The 19,574-nt window shown below is 43.3% G+C and overlaps 1 protein-coding gene across 3 annotated transcripts in view; it reads left to right on the top strand.

The window, feature by feature from the left end:
- Positions 1 to 6,339: 6,339 nt before the first annotated feature.
- The window catches only part of ESRP1 (epithelial splicing regulatory protein 1), a 34,378-nt gene continuing 21,143 nt past the window's right edge, over positions 6,340 to 19,574 (top strand). For all 3 annotated transcript variants that reach the window (XM_058802041.1, XM_058802052.1, XM_058802033.1), the window contains exons 1-6: positions 6,340 to 6,675; positions 6,882 to 7,010; positions 7,852 to 7,965; positions 10,424 to 10,538; positions 17,714 to 17,812; positions 17,915 to 17,969. In XM_058802041.1, coding sequence (XP_058658024.1) covers positions 6,544 to 6,675; positions 6,882 to 7,010; positions 7,852 to 7,965; positions 10,424 to 10,538; positions 17,714 to 17,812; positions 17,915 to 17,969 — 644 coding nt within the window. In that variant the 5' untranslated portion in view covers positions 6,340 to 6,543. The remainder of the gene's footprint in view (positions 6,676 to 6,881; positions 7,011 to 7,851; positions 7,966 to 10,423; positions 10,539 to 17,713; positions 17,813 to 17,914; positions 17,970 to 19,574) is intronic.

Genomic DNA, 19,574 nt, shown 5'->3' with positions numbered 1-19,574 from the left:
CCACAGAGCCCGGTCCCCGCTGGGCGTCACCGCAGTCCGCGCCGAGCCTTTGCCTCCGCTCGGTTTCACAAGCTCGGTGCTGGTTTATTTCAGCCCCGCCTAAGAAATTTCCTTTGTAGCTTTTCCCCTGCTTAAAACAAACTCTTTTCAGGTGAAGAACGTGTCGCTTCTCTCAAGTTCGTGAGGCACAATTCCTTTCAACCTTTCCGCAGTGCCAGACGTACCCATTTAGCATCCATGGCCCTTCTGCAACAGCAGCCAAGTTGGACAAGCACTGGGGACGCCACGAAGCCAAAGCCTGCCCGTGGCCAGGAGAATGATGTGGAATTAATCTTACGCAAGCGATGTTGGTTACACAAGTTTTCTGTACGAGCTCTATGCCTGACAGCACAGCTGTACCATGTGTCTTTGGAGGAAGCTGTAAAAAGATGTGTTACATCTCTAGATGGAAGCCTTAGCCAAATACCTGCATTTTACTTAACGGGGATAATTATCCCTTGCTATCTGCCTCTTGTGTCTGAAACAGCTGCTTATGAAATACACTGGTTTATGTGTGTATCAGGACTTCACAAGCCCCTTTTCTGTTCCAGTAGCTGAGCTTGCTGCTCTCTTAGCACTCCAAACTTTCACTTACACCAGGAGCAGCAGTCCTCTAGGTTGTACTCCACATGAAAATGGTGCATCACTTTAAGCAAGGCTGTGGTTCAATATATCCATTTGTGGTGGTGAAACTAGTTCAGGAAGTTCCCATCCCCACAGCACGTGTTGGGGAGCCAGAATGCAATTCCCCAAAGAGTTCTACTGGCAACCTGAAGAGGTGTTTTGTGGCAGTACAGGGATACTTATCAGCTAGAATTTCTTCCCAGTTCACTGAAAACATGGTTCTGCCTCATGCTATTTGAACAGATGTAGTTAAAGTACAAATCCCTTTAAAGAAATATTTCACAATTTGAAAAACAAGGGGCATCCTTTGCCATGCTGGTAGATTTCACTGCTGTTATTCTTGCCCCAGCATGGATCCCTATCTCATCCTCATGAATTACCAGAATAAACTCCTGAAGTAAAATACAATATCTTTATGCAGAAAAGAAGAAAAACTCCTTTATATGTATTTTACTAGAGTAGCACTATGCCTTTTTACAGTTGGCATAGCTTGCTTTGATCATGTTTAGGGGTTCTTTGGAGACTTCCATGGGGCAGTAGGTTCACAACTACTCCAAATGTGGTCATCACTGTGTGTGCCATTGTGCCAGAGGAGCGCAGTCCCTGTCAGATGGCCTCTCTGCTGGGACAGCCTGCAACACTACTGCAACCAGGTCAGCCTGTGAGTCTTTGGTAACTGGCAGGGGAATTCCAGCCCTGCGTTTTTATCTGCAGCCACTCCCTCGCTGCTGGGAACAGCTGCAGCTCTGGATGTGAACAGAATCAGCTTTGCAGGATTCCATTTAGATGGCTCTGAATGCAGTGTCATTGACTTCAGAACATGACTGGGCTTACAGGTCAGACATCTCCTTGCTGCAAGAACAGCAGTGCTTGAATGTCACACAGTTGCATGATATCAAGAAGTAATTTGGGCATTTTGGGGGGGTATTTTCTCCACTGATGAAAGCAGAGATAACAGAATTTGGTTAGGAACAGCAGTTATCTTAGAGACATTTTAAAAACTGGTGGCGAACATTAACACATTCAAAAAAGAATGACAGAGCTGATTCTCCAATTTCAGTCATAAGAAGCTGATATTCTGGAGGGAAACTGGGGAAAAGTGATAAGGGTGGGATACTTGTCAGAGGCCAAAGGTCTGTGCTGGAAAGGATAACAGCTGCAGGTAGTATTGGGGTGAATTCCTGTAGAGGAATAGAGCAGGGCGGGAGATGCAGAACTGGCAGAAAAAATCTGGACATATTGAGGAGTGCAAAGTCACAGGTTGTTTTTTAGGAAGAGGATCGATGGGTGAAAGAAGGAAGCTTCAGAAAAATGGAGGAAATAAATAAGAGTCTCTTGCAGTGTTGGGGGCGGGGGGGGTGTGAGCTCCTTGGCAAGAAGAAGGGTGTGAGTTGTTTCAGAACTGTCCTGTTACAGTAACTGGAACAAAAGAACACATGGTGGGAAATCACCGGAACTAATAGAAAAATGACAGAAAAAACCGGTTAACATTGAGATTGGCAAAAGGGCTGGGCAGACAGACAGCAGGCAGGAAACAAAAGGACTGCCAGAGAGGAGATGAGTACAGCAACAGCGTGCTGGGAGGAGCCCTGAGAGATCGCCCTGCTTCAGAGCAGGACAGTACCTTCCTGTACTGGTGCCCATGTCATCTGGAAGGTGACACTTCATGCAAAGACCATCCTTAACCAGTCCAAGGACAACGGAATGGCCTGGGACAAGCAAGTGGAATGGGAATACACAAATACCAAGAGCCTGGGCAACACAACACAGGAACCTGACCCGCTGGTGCATGTTGTTAGACCAGATGCTGCAAGCATGCAAGAAAGAGGGTGGAATGGGAATTGTGACTGGAAAACAGGTGTTTTAGGGAATGTATTAGCCAAGAAAGAGAAAAATAAAAGGTAATGGCCCTACAGTGGCAATAGCAAAAGCAGCTTCATAAACAAATGAGTAAATGAAACAAGGGTTAGCCAGTAACCCAAAATACATAATGGGAATTTAAAATACTTTCAGGGTACAGTTTCACTTTTAAAAGGGGTTACTGTACATAACGCAGCCTGCTGTAGCAATATTTTGGGAACTCTCATGCCCCTAGTCGGACAGAGACACAGGATGAAACAATAAGGCAGAAGAGAAGAAAAAAAAAGTGCATAAGCCAGAACACAACAAATCACTAGTAAAGGAACAGGTGCCCATCCAAAAATCATTCTCACAAAGACAATCGCAAAAGCCAAGCTGGCACTGAGAAAGAAACTGCCTAAGAAATATGATTAAGTTTCACTGAAAGACAAGCAGCCAGCCAAGCCAGAACTCTGTCTGGCATGCTCCACTGTGAAGTAATTTCAGAAACATGCTGGATTTTTGTACTAAAGTATAAATGTTTTTCTAAGAAGTTGCAGTAAACTAAGACCTGAAAGGGAAACTGCACAAAGAAATCCTATGCCATTGAATCCTGCTGCTCCAGCCTAAGCAGAGATCACAAAGCAAACTCCCTGTGTGAGGACCAACATCACTCAGATGCTGAGTACAGATCACCTGCAGCCACTACTGAGACAAACACCCCAGACCTTCACAAATGTTTTACTCTGTGCATCAAAAGTGAGAAGACAAATGCACAAAGAAAACCAGGTGCTCTAAACCTTGGACAAATAGGGTACAATTATCTTAGTTGTTTCCTGATACTGGATTCACATGAAAAATTTCAGCTACTGCTTTTAAAAACTGCAGGGATTAATTTGACATTTTAAGCCCTTAAACTGCAGTCTCTGCTACTAGTGAATGTCAATTTTGAAATCTCAGGCCAAAGAGAGTGAAAATTACTCCAGCCATCATGTGCCATGCTGGAATTTGGTAGCAGCCCCCACAAGGAGAACCAGGCTACACCAAACCACAGCAGGGCAGGAAGAGGATGCCAGGCACTATGGGGACAAGTCAGTGGCTGACAGGATCCCCAGCAGTGGTGAAACACATCTGCTCCTTTCCTGACAAACAAATGTGTTTGTGCTAATAAAAGGTGATGCAAGCTGTGAACCTGCAGCAGTATATATAAGGAATAGTGATGAAGAAACACACAAGGCACACCTTCATTGAAATGTCCAGCACACAGCTGAACAATGAACTGACATGTTGGGTGAGCAGCTGGCTCACGGGTCAGGTGTAAAGAGTTATAGTGAATGGGGTGACATCAGGCTGGCAACCTGTCACTAGTGGGGTTCCACAAGGCTCCATCCTTGGCCCAGTTATTTTCAATGTCTTCATTAAAGACTTGGACATGGGACTCAAAGACATACTAAGTACATTTGCCAACAACACCAAATTGGGAGGAGCTGTCAACTCCTTTGAGGGCAAAGAGGCCCTGCTGAGGGATGTTGACAAATTAAGAGAGACGGGCAATCACCAACTGTATGAAGTTTGACAAAGGTTAGTGCCAGATTCTGCACTGGGATGGGGCAATCCTGGATGTACGGACAGCCTGGGGAACGAGAGGCTGGAGAGCAGCACCACAGAAAGGACCTGGGGGTCCTGGTCACTGGAAAGGTGAATGTGAGTCAGCAGTGCCCTGGCAGCCAGGAGGGCCAACCCTGTCTGGGGGCATCAGGCACAGCATCACCAGCCAGGCAAGGGAGGGGATTGTCCTGCTCTGCTCTGAGCTGGGGCAGCCTCACCTCCAGTATTTTTGACATTTTGATCACTGCAATATAAGAAAGATGTAAACCTCTTAGAGAGTGTCCAAAGGAGGGCTATCAGAATAGTGAAAGGCCTTGAGGGAAAACTTGATTAGGAGCAGCTGAAAAGAAAGGAAGAGACTGAGGCAAGACCTCAACATCTGTCCTGAGACTGTCCTCAACATCCTCACAAGGAGCAAGTGCGTATCTCTTCATTCTTGTGACCAGTGACAAGAACTTGAGGAAACAGCATGAAGCTGAGTCAGGAGAAGTCTATGTTAGATATCAAGAAAAGGCTTTTCACCCAGAGGGTTCCTGGGCACTGGAACAGGATCCCCAGGGAAGTGGTCACAATACCAAGCCTTCATTAGTTCAAGAAGCGTTTGGACAACACTCTCAGGCACATGGTGTGATTCTTGGGGTTTCCTGCACAGGGCCAGGAGTTGTACTCAATGATCCTGATGGGTCCCCTTGTTGCCTATTTCCCAACCTGGAAATGAAACTCAAGATAATTTTAGTAAGGAGGTAATATAAAAGAGGATCTTTAATGAAGGCCTTCAGGGGCACTTATGGAAAACTTCCACAAAAACCTACCCCCTCCAGGGGTGAGTACATTTCTGTAGGTTTTAGGAAATTAGCAAAATTGATTAAAAGCACTAGTTAGAAGGACAAGTGGTGATTCAATTCCCCCCCAGGCCAAGCCCCTTCTCTGGAGCCCCCCCCCTTCAGCACTGGCTGTACTTTGTCCATGAGAATGTATCTCCAAGAGTCATTCTCGGCCTTGGTTCCCAGGAAGAACCAAGAACCAGAACCGCAGGGGCCTTGTACCCCCCGGGGCTTAGAGCTCTGGAGTTTGTTTTGTCTTTCTGCTTAGGGAAAGGCCATGGAAAAGTACTGGGAAAACTAGCTACTAATTGAATAGGTGACAGAGTTACAAATATATGTGTGAAGAACACAGAGAACATATAAAAGAAAAAAAAGGCAAAACTCAAACTCAAAACTCTAACTCAGTATATTCCATGAGTCTGTGATCTCAGTAAAAATTTCAAGAAGCAGCATCTCAATGAAGTTGGAAATGAACAATTGAGGTCCTAAAGAATTAATTATATTACAGGACTTCCCTGCAGAAAGTTAGTGCCGTTTACTCTGCGTTCTGTGATTTGTCATGAAAAAAATTTGTGTTGGAGAATTATGCATTTAAAAAGGAGATTTTAAAATAGAGATTTTACCATAAAACAAGAGAGATTGTCAAAAGAGCCAAAATCACCGGCTCATCAAGGGAAGGCTGCGACAGCCAAACCAGCCAGCTGTTAACACACGACTTGATCCGCCGTGCCAGAACCGTAGAGAAGCTGCGATGCCGCTGCCTTAAGGAGGACAGAGGAAAAGCCATTACTGCCCTGAGCCGCTGGTCTCCCTCGGAGCTGCTCCGGGGGCAGCCGGTCCGCACGCCGACACAGCGCTCCCTGGCACCACGCTGGCCCCTCCGGGCCCGACCAAAGCGGGGGACCCGCCGGGGCTGTTACGAGCGGCGTGGCCATCTCCCCTGCCCGTCCGTCCGGGGGACGGAGCTGCCGGAGCAGGGCAGGAGCAGAAGCGCCCTCTGCGGCAAGTCCCGGCAGGACCGGGCGATCCCGCCCCGTCGCTCAGGAGTTGCACCATCCCGGTGCAGCGCACCTCGCCGGCGGAAGGCGCGGCTCGCCAGGCTCCGGGCACGCTGAGGCTCCTCAGGGGCCCGCGGCTGCTCCTCCACAGTCGCGCCTCCGCAACATCTCCGCAATCCCGGTCCGCGCCGGGCGTCCCGCCCGCAATCCCGGCCCCGCACTCCGGCTGCCGCCCCCGGCGCGCTGCCACGTCCCCGCCCGGCGGGGCCAATGGGCGGCGGCGCCAGGTGTGTGTTACCTGCACCACGTGGGCCGGGGGCGGGCAGGTGCTGCCGCGGCCCCGCGCAGAAAAGCTCGCAGCCATTGCGCCTTTCCCAGGAGTGCAGTTAGTGCGGGAGCGGCTACACCCACCTCGGGGAAAAGAGGCTGGGAAAGAGGGGGAGCCGTGCGCCTCCCCCACGCCAGGTCCTTGGGGAGTGCGGCTGCAGCTGGGGGTTCTGCCGCTTGGGTCTCGCTTGGAAGCGCCTGGGGCAAGGAAAGTTTCCGGCTTCTTCTCTTTCCCCTCTTCTCCCTTTCCTTCTTTTTATCCTTTCTGCTGGCCCGGTGGCACGATGACGGCGTCTCCCGACTACCTGGTGATTGTCTTCGTGACCACGGCGGGCACCAACGGGGCAAGGTTGGGCTCAGACGAGCGAGAGCTGCTCCAGCTCCTGTGGAAAGTGGTCGACCTGAGGAGTAAGGAGGTATTTTCACCCGACGGGGGAGCACCCCGACCTGCTGCTCCCCTTGGCGCCTGCCATGCTGGATGCGGGCAGGGCGGTCTCGGCGCTGGGCTGGTACTGGGTGTCCCAGGCTGGAGCAAGCTCTGGTGGAGGGTCGGGGCTGGTGCTGCAGGTGGGGACTTTCAGCCCGGAGCGCTGACTCACCCCCTCCTCTGCTTTCTCTGGAGCTGGGGCACCTGCATGACGTGCTGGTCCGGCCTGACCACACAGAACTGACGGCTGAGTGCCAGGAGATCACCCAAGTGGATGTGGAGAGCCTGGCACTGGCTCCACCGCTGGAGCAGGCACTGAGACAGGTGACACCCCATACCTGGCCGCTGAGTGCCGGTCTCCTTGGGGAGCTCCCCCGTGGGGTGGAGGTGGTATCATCGTTTGCTTACCCCCACCATCAGAGCAGTGGAGCCTGGTACAGGAGCAACACAAACACGTGTGGGCCAGAAAGGCCCACAAAGCCCTACAGTTATAGGCTTTCTCCCTTGCCGTGTCTTTATTTGCCTTGGGAAGAACTGAGCCCCAAGGGAGGAAGGTTAGGGTTAGCTATTTCCCTGCCCTGCTCTCCTGCCATGCTGGACCCTGAGTGAGTTTCAGCTGAGGGTGAGCCCTAATCAGTGTTGGAAGAAGCCAGTTTTAGGTGTCCCCTGTTAAGGCTTGTGCTCGTCAGTCCTGGGAAGATGATGGTGCTGAAGCTTCTAGATTAACAAGGAAGTGTGTGTGATTCCCATTGAGGGTAGGGCTGAAAGCCTGTCTTCTTTCTGACATGTTTGAATGCCCTGTCTAAAAAGCTCTTTTGCCCCAGTACTGCCTCAGGTCTTTGCAATCAGCTTTGTCTCATTGCAATGCTCTTGCAAATCTTGAAAAGGATTTTATTCTGTAGTGTGGGCTGTCTGTGTAGCCGTATCTCATTAAGAGAGGGGGAAAGGGGTGGTTTCCTTGTGAAGAGATTTATCATGGAAGTTAGCATGTGCTTAGCTAGTAAGAAACAAATCTACAGAAGTGAAGAAATAGGCTTATATGAAAAAGAATTCCAGCTCTGTGTTCCTGCTGCCCAGGAATAACATGTTACCAACTGATGACGCTGCCTAGTGGTGCCACTCTGATCTCTGTAACATGTATGTCTTTTCTTGTTCCTGCCAACAGTTTAATCAGTCCGTGAGCAATGAACTGAACATTGGTGTGGGTACTTCTTTCTGTTTCTGTACTGATGGACAGTTGCACATTAGGCAGGTTCTACACCCTGAAGCTTCTAAAAAGGTATGTAGTTGTAGCTTAAGTCTTACTCTTAATGTGCTTTTTATGATTTCTTGCAAAATAGATCAACTTCTCTCTGGTATGAGGGTACCTCCACGCAACTGCAGCACAAACATTGCTCATATGTAATGTGCTTAGAGGCTAAAGAGCCTGTCTGTGTGGAAGGCATGTACAGTGCCCTGTCCTTATGTGGTCTTGAGATGCCTTTTTAAGTTAAATCAGAAGGAAGAGGCTCTTGAGAAAGGTGCAACATATTATATCTATATATATACAATATACTTGTAACTTCTACAGGGTTAACAGGTAGGATGTGAGATTGTTGCTAAATAATTAACCATCTTAACCATAAACTGTTTTTTGAAATTTTACATTTGTGCCTAGTTAGATCAACTTTCAATCTTTGGGTATTGAGTTGACACTCCGAGGGCAGTGTTCATATTTGTAAGGAGCTGAACAGTAGAGTGAGGCAGGCTGTGAGTGATGATTGTCCTGTAGTCTGGAGTTTTCCATAACTTCAGAGTTGCCAAATCACGAACAGTGTTATGGAGTCCTGCCTGCGTTTTTTTTAGTGATAGGGTTGCAGCAATATGTGAGTCTCTCTGGTTCTGAAATAGCTGCCTCAATATTAATAACACCTCATTTTGTGGTTTGGTATGAACATGCATTGCTCTGTAACTGAGCTGTTCTGCTCCTCTCATTGTACTTGACTTCTGTGCCCATCAATTTGCTGTCCCATCTTTGAAGGGACACTGCTGCAGGTCTGTGCTGTTACAGAAGTGATACTGAATGAGCTTGGTTGTAGAACTTGTTTGTGCTTTAAGTATTGATAGCTTTGAAGGCTTAGAAGAGAAACAGTGAGCATTATTCACAGTGAAGGGACAGTTCTTATATATGTAACTTACCTTCTATGACATAAAACATGAGAAAATGTGGAAACAGGTTTTTAAGAGACTTTCTTCTTGGCTAATAAAGTAAAATTTGTTATCCATTTAAATTATGTGAGCAAAAGAAGGGACACATCCTACAGTTATTTTAGTTGGTTTGATGTCAGGGATCCTTTTTCTGTATCATAACAGGATTGCAGACAGGTATCACATCTTTATTGAACTCTTCTGTTGCTCTTTTGTTGAGAATGGTTCATTTGTAATTTACTTTGTGCTGCCTGTAGATTAAGTAAACCAGATGCTTATGAGACTTGTAATTGTTTTTTGATGAATATCCTAATGCAGGGATTGGAGTGTGGAATCACTAAGATCCAGATAGGCAGAAATCTGTAGGCTCTTGAGAAGATATTTATTTCTAAGATATCCATTCTGAAGCCATCTAGCAACTCCTGGTATTCAGAGAATGAATTGGCATCAGCCATTCCAAAAGAACATAAATGAAGTACAGAACTTCATTTCACATCAAGGAAGAAAATTGTGCTAAAACTAGAGCAGGAAATGTTGGCAAGCCCATCTGCATTTTCATAAGTCTTAAAAGAGTATAGTTTGCCTAATACACTGGTCCATATGCTAAGATAAGCTCTAATGTTCTCAAAGCAGAATTTGTTTTACAGCCTAAACTGTGTTCTTTGGGCTCTCAAGATGTGATTTCACATAGGCTGCTCTCTGTTACAATGCCAACATGCTAACTAGTTGTTAAATCCCAGAAAGCCTTTATCTGTAGTCCACAAAGGCCTTGCAGGCAACAAACAGCCCAAAGGAATATGTAGGTATTCTGTCTGGGATGAAGAGCTAGCTGAAGGAATAAGGGTTTGCATTGTTTGTAACAGCTGCCCCCAAGACTTTTCCATGTCTTCTCCTTTCCACTCCCAAAAAGCTTAGAAGCACATGGTAGATGTAGTGGTGGGCAAGAAGGGTTTCGTTGACTTCTAGTGGGCTGCATAACTTGCTTCTGGCCTTGTATGCTGCAGTTAAAGCAGTTACCATGCATGGGCTGACAACCTCTGCACCATGTCAAACCCTCTTCTGCACAGTCAGATTTTTTATTTGTTGGAAATAAATATTTGAAGTGTGACTATTCTCTGAAAAGAGCCTTTTCTATAAAGTAAAATATCTGCTATTCTTGTGAAATTTGCTTAATTCTACAAACTGAACTGACTACCCTCTGGCTTCATATAGCTAAAATAGTAATCAAGAACTGATGATAAATCTTGCAATAGGAGGCATTTTCTCTGCTACATATATGTTGGATTTGAAGCTCTAGTACTAATGGCAAATGTTTTTCTGGCAGTGCAAAAGCACATTTCTCTTATTAAACAATATAAAGAGAAAGCTGTTTAAGAAAAAAAGGTTTATGAACATACTTACCTGGCTAAGAAGAGCTATGAAGAGCAATCTGTAGCAAAGAGACTGTTTGTGTTTCCTATCCTAAAGCTATTGTTAGAAGGTTTGGTATCTATACACAAAGTAGGTTAAACTCACCCTAATTGACAGTGGTTACTTTATTCCTTTTACAGAATATTTCACTGCCTGAATGCTTCTACTCCTTTTTTGACTTGCGGAAAGAGTTCAAGAAGTGTTGCCCTGGCTCACCTGAAGTTAGCAAACTCGATGTTGCAGCCATGACAGAATGTATCCTTTTAACAGTGATGGTGTCTCTGCTGCTGTTATAGTCTTGGCTGAATTTTAGGACAGAGGTGTATGAGTAATGCTTGCAACACATGTTTAGGGGTGGTATAACTTTAATGAGTGACTCGGAGCTGTACTTAGTTTTCTCACAAAGATAAAGATAAAAGCATATGAGGATGAATGCTTCCATGGAGAAAATCCTGTATTTCTTCTTGACTTCTGTATGTTTTCTTTACCATCTTGATATTTGTCTCTCTTTAAATGTCACAGTGATGGTGCAGCAGCACTTTTTTTTTTTTTTTCAGATTGCTGTTGTGAATTGTAATATTAAGTTTGGGGGTTGAGTTTTACAGCATCAGTTAGATTTTTATTTTATTTTAGACAAGAGCAAATATTGGGAGACCACCTTAGTTTTCAGGAGAGGAGATGGTTACTCTTGGTGTGACCTAGTAGTGAATCTCTAACACAGGAATGCTGTTGCAACATGTGGTATTCAGTCTCAGAGAAGGTGCACATGCTACACCTCACAGGGTGAGGCTTGGCTGGCACCAAGATGCAGTCAGTAGTAGGTTTCCATTTTCAATGATAGGGATGTCTAAAACTACTTTCTGAATAGTCTGAAGGGGTCTGTAACCCCATCCTGTCTCTTCCCTAGTCTGAACTTGAGAGCTGAAGCTGTGATTTGGCTGTGCCTTCTTCCCTGGCAGTCTCCCCTCTTGCTGCAAGCTTCAGTCCTTATCCCAAAAATATTCCTCAACGCAGAGCTACTGAGCTATTGGAGTAGTGGTCACAAAAGTCAAGTATCAAGGAGGAATAAAGGAATTTGAGATGTTTGTCTTGGGTATTGGTGGTTGGTGCTGCTGCTATTGTTTTTAATAACTTTTCTTCTGACTTGCTTATTGTGTCCCTGGAGTGGTTGCCATTAAGAGATGATGTCTGTGGCTTCAGAAATTTTTTGGCTTTCACTGCAGAACTAGTATTGCCTGGGCTTTGTACCTGTTGGGGGCATAAAATACACATATGGGGTGGATTTTTGTGTTTAACCATTCTGCTCTGCTTTGTTGTCTGCAAATTAATCTTAATCTTGGCTAATGAAGGGGCAAAAATTATTTCTCCCCATATTCTGAAGGAAAGCAGTACACTTAGAGTGTGAATGGATCTGAATCTTTATGTAGAAAAGTGACATAAATGCTGTGGTGCATTGAAACTGGATGATGGAGACTTCTTAAAGTTATGGTCAAAAATCTAATACATTGTTTAGGGAATGTTTTGACACAATCTGGAGAAATTAAAGACAATGAGCTACTTTAGCTGTTTCAGAGAGTTGCCCTTGTTTTCTCCTTATGTGAATGTCTGGGGTATGCTTTTCCACTCTGGAAGGAGCTGTATGACTGTAGCTACCTGGAGTGTCACTGGTCAGCCAGGGCATGGTGATGGACTGTGTATTCCTTGCCTGCTGGGAGAGGGGGGCAGACCACTCTGAGTTACCTGTTACCACCCAGTCAGGTAACTGTCAGGAGTTAGAGTTAGTGCTGCCTGAGAGTAGTTTTGGCAATTGCCAATATTTTCTCCAAGTTCCCAGAAGCTTAGTCAGTCCATCCAAATACACTCAGCTTGAGTCCCAGTTCTGGATAAGATATGCTTCTTAAGGTATATTAACCTAACTTCATTCTTGTTTTGCACTTATCTTTGTGGCTTATTTTGTTTTGTGACTGCTGAGGCTCTTATTTGTAAACTTGCTATGTTTATGCAACATGGCTAAAATAAATTGTCTCTCCCCTATTAATTGTGTGAGTGTGGTAGCAGAGGATGCAGAGACCAAAAGGGTAAAACAATTTTTGTTCTTTTATTGGCAAATATGATAATTTTCTTTCTCCTCATCTTGCTGAAATATATCAACTTAATCTCCTCAGTGTCAGAAGCTGCACAGTTTAATTGCCCTTGTAGACCAGGGACGTGTATGTGATCTTTAGGATAAAAAGATTGTTTAAGCAGGTGTGGAGTATAAAGACTAATTCCATAAATTGTATGCAGAGTTGTTTAGTTCTTCTTCCTTCATGTATGGATATGCTGGAGTGTGGACACAAAAACAAATCAGAAATAAGTACAGGAGGTTGAAATGAAGCTGCAGATTAGCTCATAGAATCTGATCAAGCTCTTTTTATTCTGGTAGAAAGTGCAGTTTCTTGGCCTCACAGGTAAAGAGGGTGTATGACCCTTCCATGATTTCTGCCACAGAAACTATAGATACATTAGCATTTGGTGAGGGTAGAGGTTTTGGTATGGAGCTGACTGGATATTTGAGACCTGCATTTACAGACTGGTAGAAGCATGAGTAGAAGGATTTTTGGGCACATCCCTTCATATGCTTACATCTCCATTTATATGTGTATAGCCTGGTTATGATTAGTAAGAGGAAACTTTTACTATATGAAATAATTAGCAGAAAGTTGGGTATTAATCTACAGTCATTGAAGTTATTAAATTCTTCAAAAGCTTTTGTTTTGATGGGTCACTTTTGCTCAAATAACAGATTACAGGCAAATGAGAAATGTACACAGCTGTTCCCAGCTGTCAGGGGAGATAACTTCCTACAGCACAGTCAATTCCAGATACATATTTCAGTATACAGTACACTGGATTGTAGGTGCTTGGCTATGTATTTCTTGCAGACAAGGCAAGCACAATCTTGTAAAAGAGCATAGAGATAATAACTGGCTGGGTTTTCCTTTAGAAAGTACTTTGTGGACTTACTCTCTCAGGAGGCTACTTGAAACTTGTGTACAGCAATGAAACCATGCCAAACTTAAGAACTCAGGTGAAAGCTTTACAAATCTTTACTCTCAATCCTTGCAAGAAGTTATACATTTCACAACAAACAGCAACTCATTTCTTTTAGATAAAAGTAAAGCAATGTTTAAAATGCTATGAAATTCAAGGGACCAAGGCAGAACTGAGACTAGTTGTAATTATCTCTGAGTACTACTGCTGCCTAACTCATAGTGTCAAAACAGTTCTTGTGTATGAGACAGCTTTCTGGCAGACTTTGTCAGAATTGTGTAAGTGTAATGACAGCAGGACAATTATGAGAAATTTTGAGTAACAAAACTTGAGGGAAGTGATCATGTTCCAGCAGAGAAAAGAACTTGGGTCTGTCGACATTTTTTTTTTTTATGTGTAAGCATACAAAGGAGGAGGGTTGTTCTTGCACTCTCTGTACCTCCCATACTTGCTACACTTCTTGATTTGCAAAGCTTGCTGAGCCAGTTTTCAGCTTGTGAGTGCCTTCAGGGTGGAGTGAATAAAGCTTGCATGACTATTCCTATTAGGTTTGCAGAAGACTCATCCTTTGCCTCGAGATTGGGTGTGCAAAAGCTATTAAATGGCAAATAGCTCTTGCTTCCTCCAGTACTTGGTTTGCTCCATTCACTTCTGAACTGGATGTGTGAGGATAACTTCTTACTAGGAGTATCTGCCAGTGTTGTCAGTAGAAACTCAGGGGCACTCCAGAACAGCTTGTTTAATATGCTGGATATTGTAGTACTGAAACTTGATTTGTTGGGGTTTTATTGTTTGGTTTGTCTTTGTGTTTTTACCTGGGTGTCTTGGAAACAATAATATGGAGCACAATTATAACCAATAGTGCTTAACTCTGGCAATAAAATGCCCATAATTGGTTATTAGGTGAGAATCTTGGATATTGCTATTTGTATTTCCTGTAATAGTACTCAGGAACTGGCTAATATTATATTACATTACCTTTATGCAAAGCATTATGTAGAAAGATGTAATCTTCTGTCTAAAGGGACTTAAATAAGAAACAGAACAAAGGGCAAAGCATCAGTGCAGAGCACAATTGCAATGCTATTTCATGTCATCTCAGGTTAAGTTAGTTATTCAATGAGAAAGGAGTTAAGAGACAGTGAGAAGGAATAAGTCTTGGAGGACACTGGCAGTGAATGAAGCTGTGGTGCTACATCTGACAAAATAATTTAGAAGTTTCTTCCATGTTAGAGAGGTCACCCTAATATACCTTTCCTTCCTGCTCCCTTTAACTTGCTGAGTGTTGCAGGAGGTGGTACCACAGCTGCATACTAGGATTAAGTAGTTCCTTGTTTCCCATCTTGCCTTATTTGGGACTGTCTTTTGCTTGTTGCTTCATTAAGAATATACATGTAGATGCTACTGCATATATTAGCTCTGGATAGCCATGTCTGGTTTCTAACACTTCTTTAAATGTGAACTTGGATTATCCCCTGTAATTGTCTTTCTCCAATTGCCCAGGAGAAGCATCCCTTAAATATGAATGTACAGAAACATATATGTGGTCTCCTATCCCTTCACAGAACAAGGAATAGGCTTTATAGACTATTTCATTTCTATTTTTTCCCAAGTACCATAATTTCTAGTGCCTCTGTCCATAAATGTCTACCTCTGTGTAGTCAATCTTGTTCATTAGAATACAGATTTTTACTTAATGTGTTCTTTAAACATGCAGAAGATGATCAGTTTTCTTCTGCAGTCTTGCCGAAAAGCTGTGCTAACTAATCAGAGGTGAAGCTGTGAGGTTATGCCTGCAATAATGTTGATGACTTACTTCCTCCTCTCCATTGTGTTTATATTTCTCTAGAGTTTGGCACAACTGACTCCCTATGTTTTACAACTGGTACCAGCTTCTGTTGGCACTAGAGCATTTTCAGGAACTGCCTCTCCTGTGGACTAGTGTTTTCAGAAAACAGTTTCACTGAAGAATATTATGGGGTGGGGTCCTTGTTTTTTTTCCTTGTGTGATGGCTTCTCTTCAAATTCCTGCCCCTCTCACATTGCTCATTCCCCTCTCTAAATGCTGATCACTTGTAGGGATCTTTGGCTCAGCACAGAGGAAATATTGAAATGCCTTTTCAGTTCTGACAGCACAGTCTAACAGCCAAGCACATGTGTATGCATGTCCCCTGCTGGAATAACTATTGAAACTCCTGCCCCATTTCTCTTGACTTTTGACAGAGGAAACACTTTTCCAAAATCTTCATAAAACTTGGTCAGGCAAGACCGGGGTTCCAACACCTGCACCATCAGCAGCTTCTGGTTCCCTCTGTGAGCAGCAGAGGCTCTGAACAAGGCCAGTGTGGAGCTGTTAGGTGCTAAGGGGGAACAGTGTCAGGAAAGGGAGGAGGAGCACTCCTCTGCTCTGATATACAAGGTGCCCAGAAACATCTGTGTGGTGGTGCTTAGGCACCCTCTCTGTCAGAGTCTGTTTGTGGGTTATTTTTTTTTTTTCCAACCCCCCCTTTCTGGGGGCAGAGGAGGTAGTGAGCTTGAGCTTGTTTAAAGCTTAGGCAGAGAGACTGTGATTAAGAAATTTTTTGTTGTCATAAATAGTCATAATCTCTTAAACCATGCTTTGGAATTGCTCAGGCTTTTTGGCTTGGTTTTTAAGACAACTATATGATGTTTGTTCTCAGTACTTTACCTCAAAAAAGGTACTAGGAGGGGGAGGGTAAAGGCAATAACTAGGAAACTATTTATAGTCCAGCAGTTGGAGGGGAGGAATCACTGGTTTACATATTCTGGTTTTTAAGCTAAGATAATTCACTTAAGCTTCAAATGTTTTTCTAAGACTAAGCATCATCCTCTCACATTGCATACTCCAATGCACACTTAAAACCAGCAAAGCTTCAAAATCAAATTAGCCTGAAGTGTATTTTGTTGGCACAGCAGCTTTCCTTTTCTTGCTATGTTAGAGGAATGCATTAATTCAGTATAAGTTATTTTTCACTTGCAACAAGACAACTGTTAAACAGTTTTCTAAAAATCTGTTTCTGTAGGATGTCTTGCTGTCATCCTACGAATAATAGGGAAGACCTTATCCCACAAAGAAATTTGTGCTGGCTCACCTGTTGATAAGATGATACAACAAAGCTGGTATGAGGTGTTTGTTTCTAACAGAAACTGTTCTGTTCCCTGCACTTCATATAGGCATCTGACAACTCAAATGTTGCTCAGATCTAGGTAGATAAAGCAGGTTTCCTTTTAAAATAGGAGTGCTATCTTGGACTATGTAGTAACCTTTGGACATCATAATGAGGGCTCTGGAGCATTTGAAATGTGTTTAATGTAGTCTGGGGAGCATGTGGGCAAATAATTGATGCCCTTGGCTGTTTTCAATGTGTTGCATTATTGTACCTCCATGTCAGGATGGGTCTTGTTTAAGAAACTCTCATTTTTGTTCTGAAGTCTTGATGCAAACTGATAAAGGGGGTAAAAAGTGCAACACTTATTCCCAGATTTCCTTATTTTTGTTTTGTTCTTGATTACATTTTTTGCCCTTCAGTCCTCAAAGAAAAAGAGTGAAAAAGACCTTTTAAAAAATTTTCTTAATGAAGAATGGAGTAGAACTGCAAATAATCTTGCAGTCCTGTAGCTTGGTGTTGGAGAGAGGCAAATATAATGGAAAACAGGAGATACCATAGTAAACTGTTTACAGTTGTCTGAAAAAAATAGTCTTTCTAAGGCCTTCCTGGGACAGGATGCTTCCTGCTCTCTATTGCAGTCATTTCCAAAATCCTTTGGACTGAAGCTATGGGTTGTGGGGCTCTGTTTTACCTCTTGGCAAAACACATGACTGGTGACTCTAACCAGATTCTCAAAATGCTTCTGTGCAACAGCACAAAACTTGGGTTATAACTTCTAAGAGTGGGCAAGGTTTAGACAAGGTGTCACTTATGAATTTTGTTGAAGTGGTAAGATACTTGCTCTTCTTTGGGATTTTCCTGGTCAAAAAGCATGTGGTACATCCCTCCATTTCTGAAGCTTTCAGTTGATTGTTTGCTTCTTCTCCTGCCCCAAAACTTCCCCTGAAGATTAAAGAGGATGTTAATTAAAGAGCACAGGGCTCCAGTCTCTTCCACATGCATCAGTGTATCTGTCAGACATACATTTTAAATACATGTCCTTATTATGGGGTCTCCTGTCCCCAGATGCTTTCTCCAGTGACCTTGCACTCCCACAGGTGGCAGTAACTCGAGGCCAAGGCAGAGCAGCTAATGTATCCCAGCAGGAAGATGGATTAAATCTTCCTCTGAGAAGCAATTTACAAGGACAACATGAAAGTGTGTTGCTATAGCAGGAAACCAATTAGAAATCTGTTTGGTGATGATTGACTTAACTCCAGCAAAAAGATTTAAATCTTGACAAGAGCAGTCCAGCATTTCCCTATGGAGCCTCTCAAGTTGAAGATATGGGGAATATTATTTTAACATTAATATCTGAACCATACAGTAAGTGATGATGATGAATGAGTTTTCTTTGTTCCTTCTTTGGTTTTGCTGCCTGTCCTGTACATTGACAAAATAGGAAATAACTTGTGCTCTATTTCATAGATCACAGATTTTCAGATCCAGAAAGGGTAAACTACAAATTTGAAAGTGGACCTTGGTAAGTACTTCCTCCCTCTTCTTGTTGCACGTGTTTCAACCCCCACCAGTTTTTATTTAAGGTTACTGTTTAGATCAGCTGTACTTCTCTCTTCCTAATTTGCTGATAGCTGTTACCATTATATTTATTTGCCTTCCCACTGCTAGGGGAATTGATTAGATCCTTCAAGTGGGAAAGGGAACAGGCAATCTATGATCAGATACAAACCTGTTTTCTTGTTAGGCTTCAGTGTTGCCTGTTAGCTGCCGAGATCTGTGTTCTGCTAATAAGTGCTTATAATGGGTACTAAATGTGTTGTGCTATTAACAAAGAATGAGCAGAAATAACCCTGTTAGTTAATAACTACTGCACTCTTCCTGCAATTTACTGCACAGGTACTGCATATACAGAATTTTTTTAATAGGGAAAAAACACTTTTATAAAGATATCGTGCCAGGAATACTGTGCTACCACTCAGTTGTTTAATCTATGGTTATTCTTATTCCCAAATATGTTTTAAACATAAAGCTTTATCTGCTTTTGTTGCCTGCTTTGTTGCTTGGGTAGTTGATTATGGGCTTTTTTTTTTTTTTTAGTATAACTGCCTTTTTTCTATGTGTAAATACAGATTTTTCTCAGTGGTTTTCTCAATGATTTCTCTGCAATATCACAAGATACTAGTGTTAAACTGACCTTATTTATATTCCCATCTTACACAAACACTTCCCTCTTTCAGATTAAGGATCTGTCATAACAGTAGATGATGCTTATACTTTTGCGTCAAAAAAGTAAGAAAAAATGCAATATTGGTAGACAGTATCCAGAGAGATTAGCTCAGAGGCTATGTTCAGCCTTGTTCTAACCTTTTTCCTTTTCACTAACGGAATTCTGGGATGAAGTGGAAGGTTCACATTTTATTTGAGATAATGAGAAGTACGGAACTAGGAGGTAAGGGGAAACAGTTTGAGACAGACATCTACAGAAAGACCACCTGAGAAATTAAAATGTGAGTGAGAAACATGACCCACCAGGCATACCACAGCCCTTTTGTATGTGAGAGTCCTCTACTACTGAACAACACTTTATCTACTTAATCAATCACTTAAGCTCTTTTGTGCAAAAAAGCTGTTCCTGTGATGACCAGACAGGCAGGCTTGGGTAGCTGTGAGGTTTTGTTGAACTTGACACTTTCAAGAAATAAGGGAACAAAAGGGACTGTAGTAATGACCAATTAAACCTGGCTTTCTGTGGCTAAGCTATTCCCATGCTAAGCAGCCAATGTAGCCTTTAGCTATGTTAGTCTCTAGTAGCACAGTGATGGCCCCAGCCAGCAATGTTAAGGCTTGACTCCTCAGGCCAGAGTCCTCTGTGTGCTGGTACACCCTGAACAGATTCAGTCTTGGCTTGTGACTGGTTCTTATTCACTGTCACAGTAGAAATAATAAGCACTAATGTCAGTTATATCTAATTGTTCTGCTTCAATATCTTCCTAGCTAGATTGGAACTGCAGGTGCTTGATTTTTATACCAGTAACCCTCTTCAGATAATGGAGAAGGACAAATTATGTCAGGAAAGGGAAATTAACTGGGAATGTGATTGAAGAGATGACAGCTCAAAGAGTAAATG

The sequence above is a fragment of the Ammospiza caudacuta genome, chromosome 1 (genome assembly GCF_027887145.1).
Source record: "Ammospiza caudacuta isolate bAmmCau1 chromosome 1, bAmmCau1.pri, whole genome shotgun sequence".
NCBI classification, from domain to species: Eukaryota; Metazoa; Chordata; class Aves; order Passeriformes; family Passerellidae; genus Ammospiza; species Ammospiza caudacuta.
Note: the sequence above shows the minus strand (reverse complement) of the source record. Positions and strands in the feature narration are given on the sequence as shown.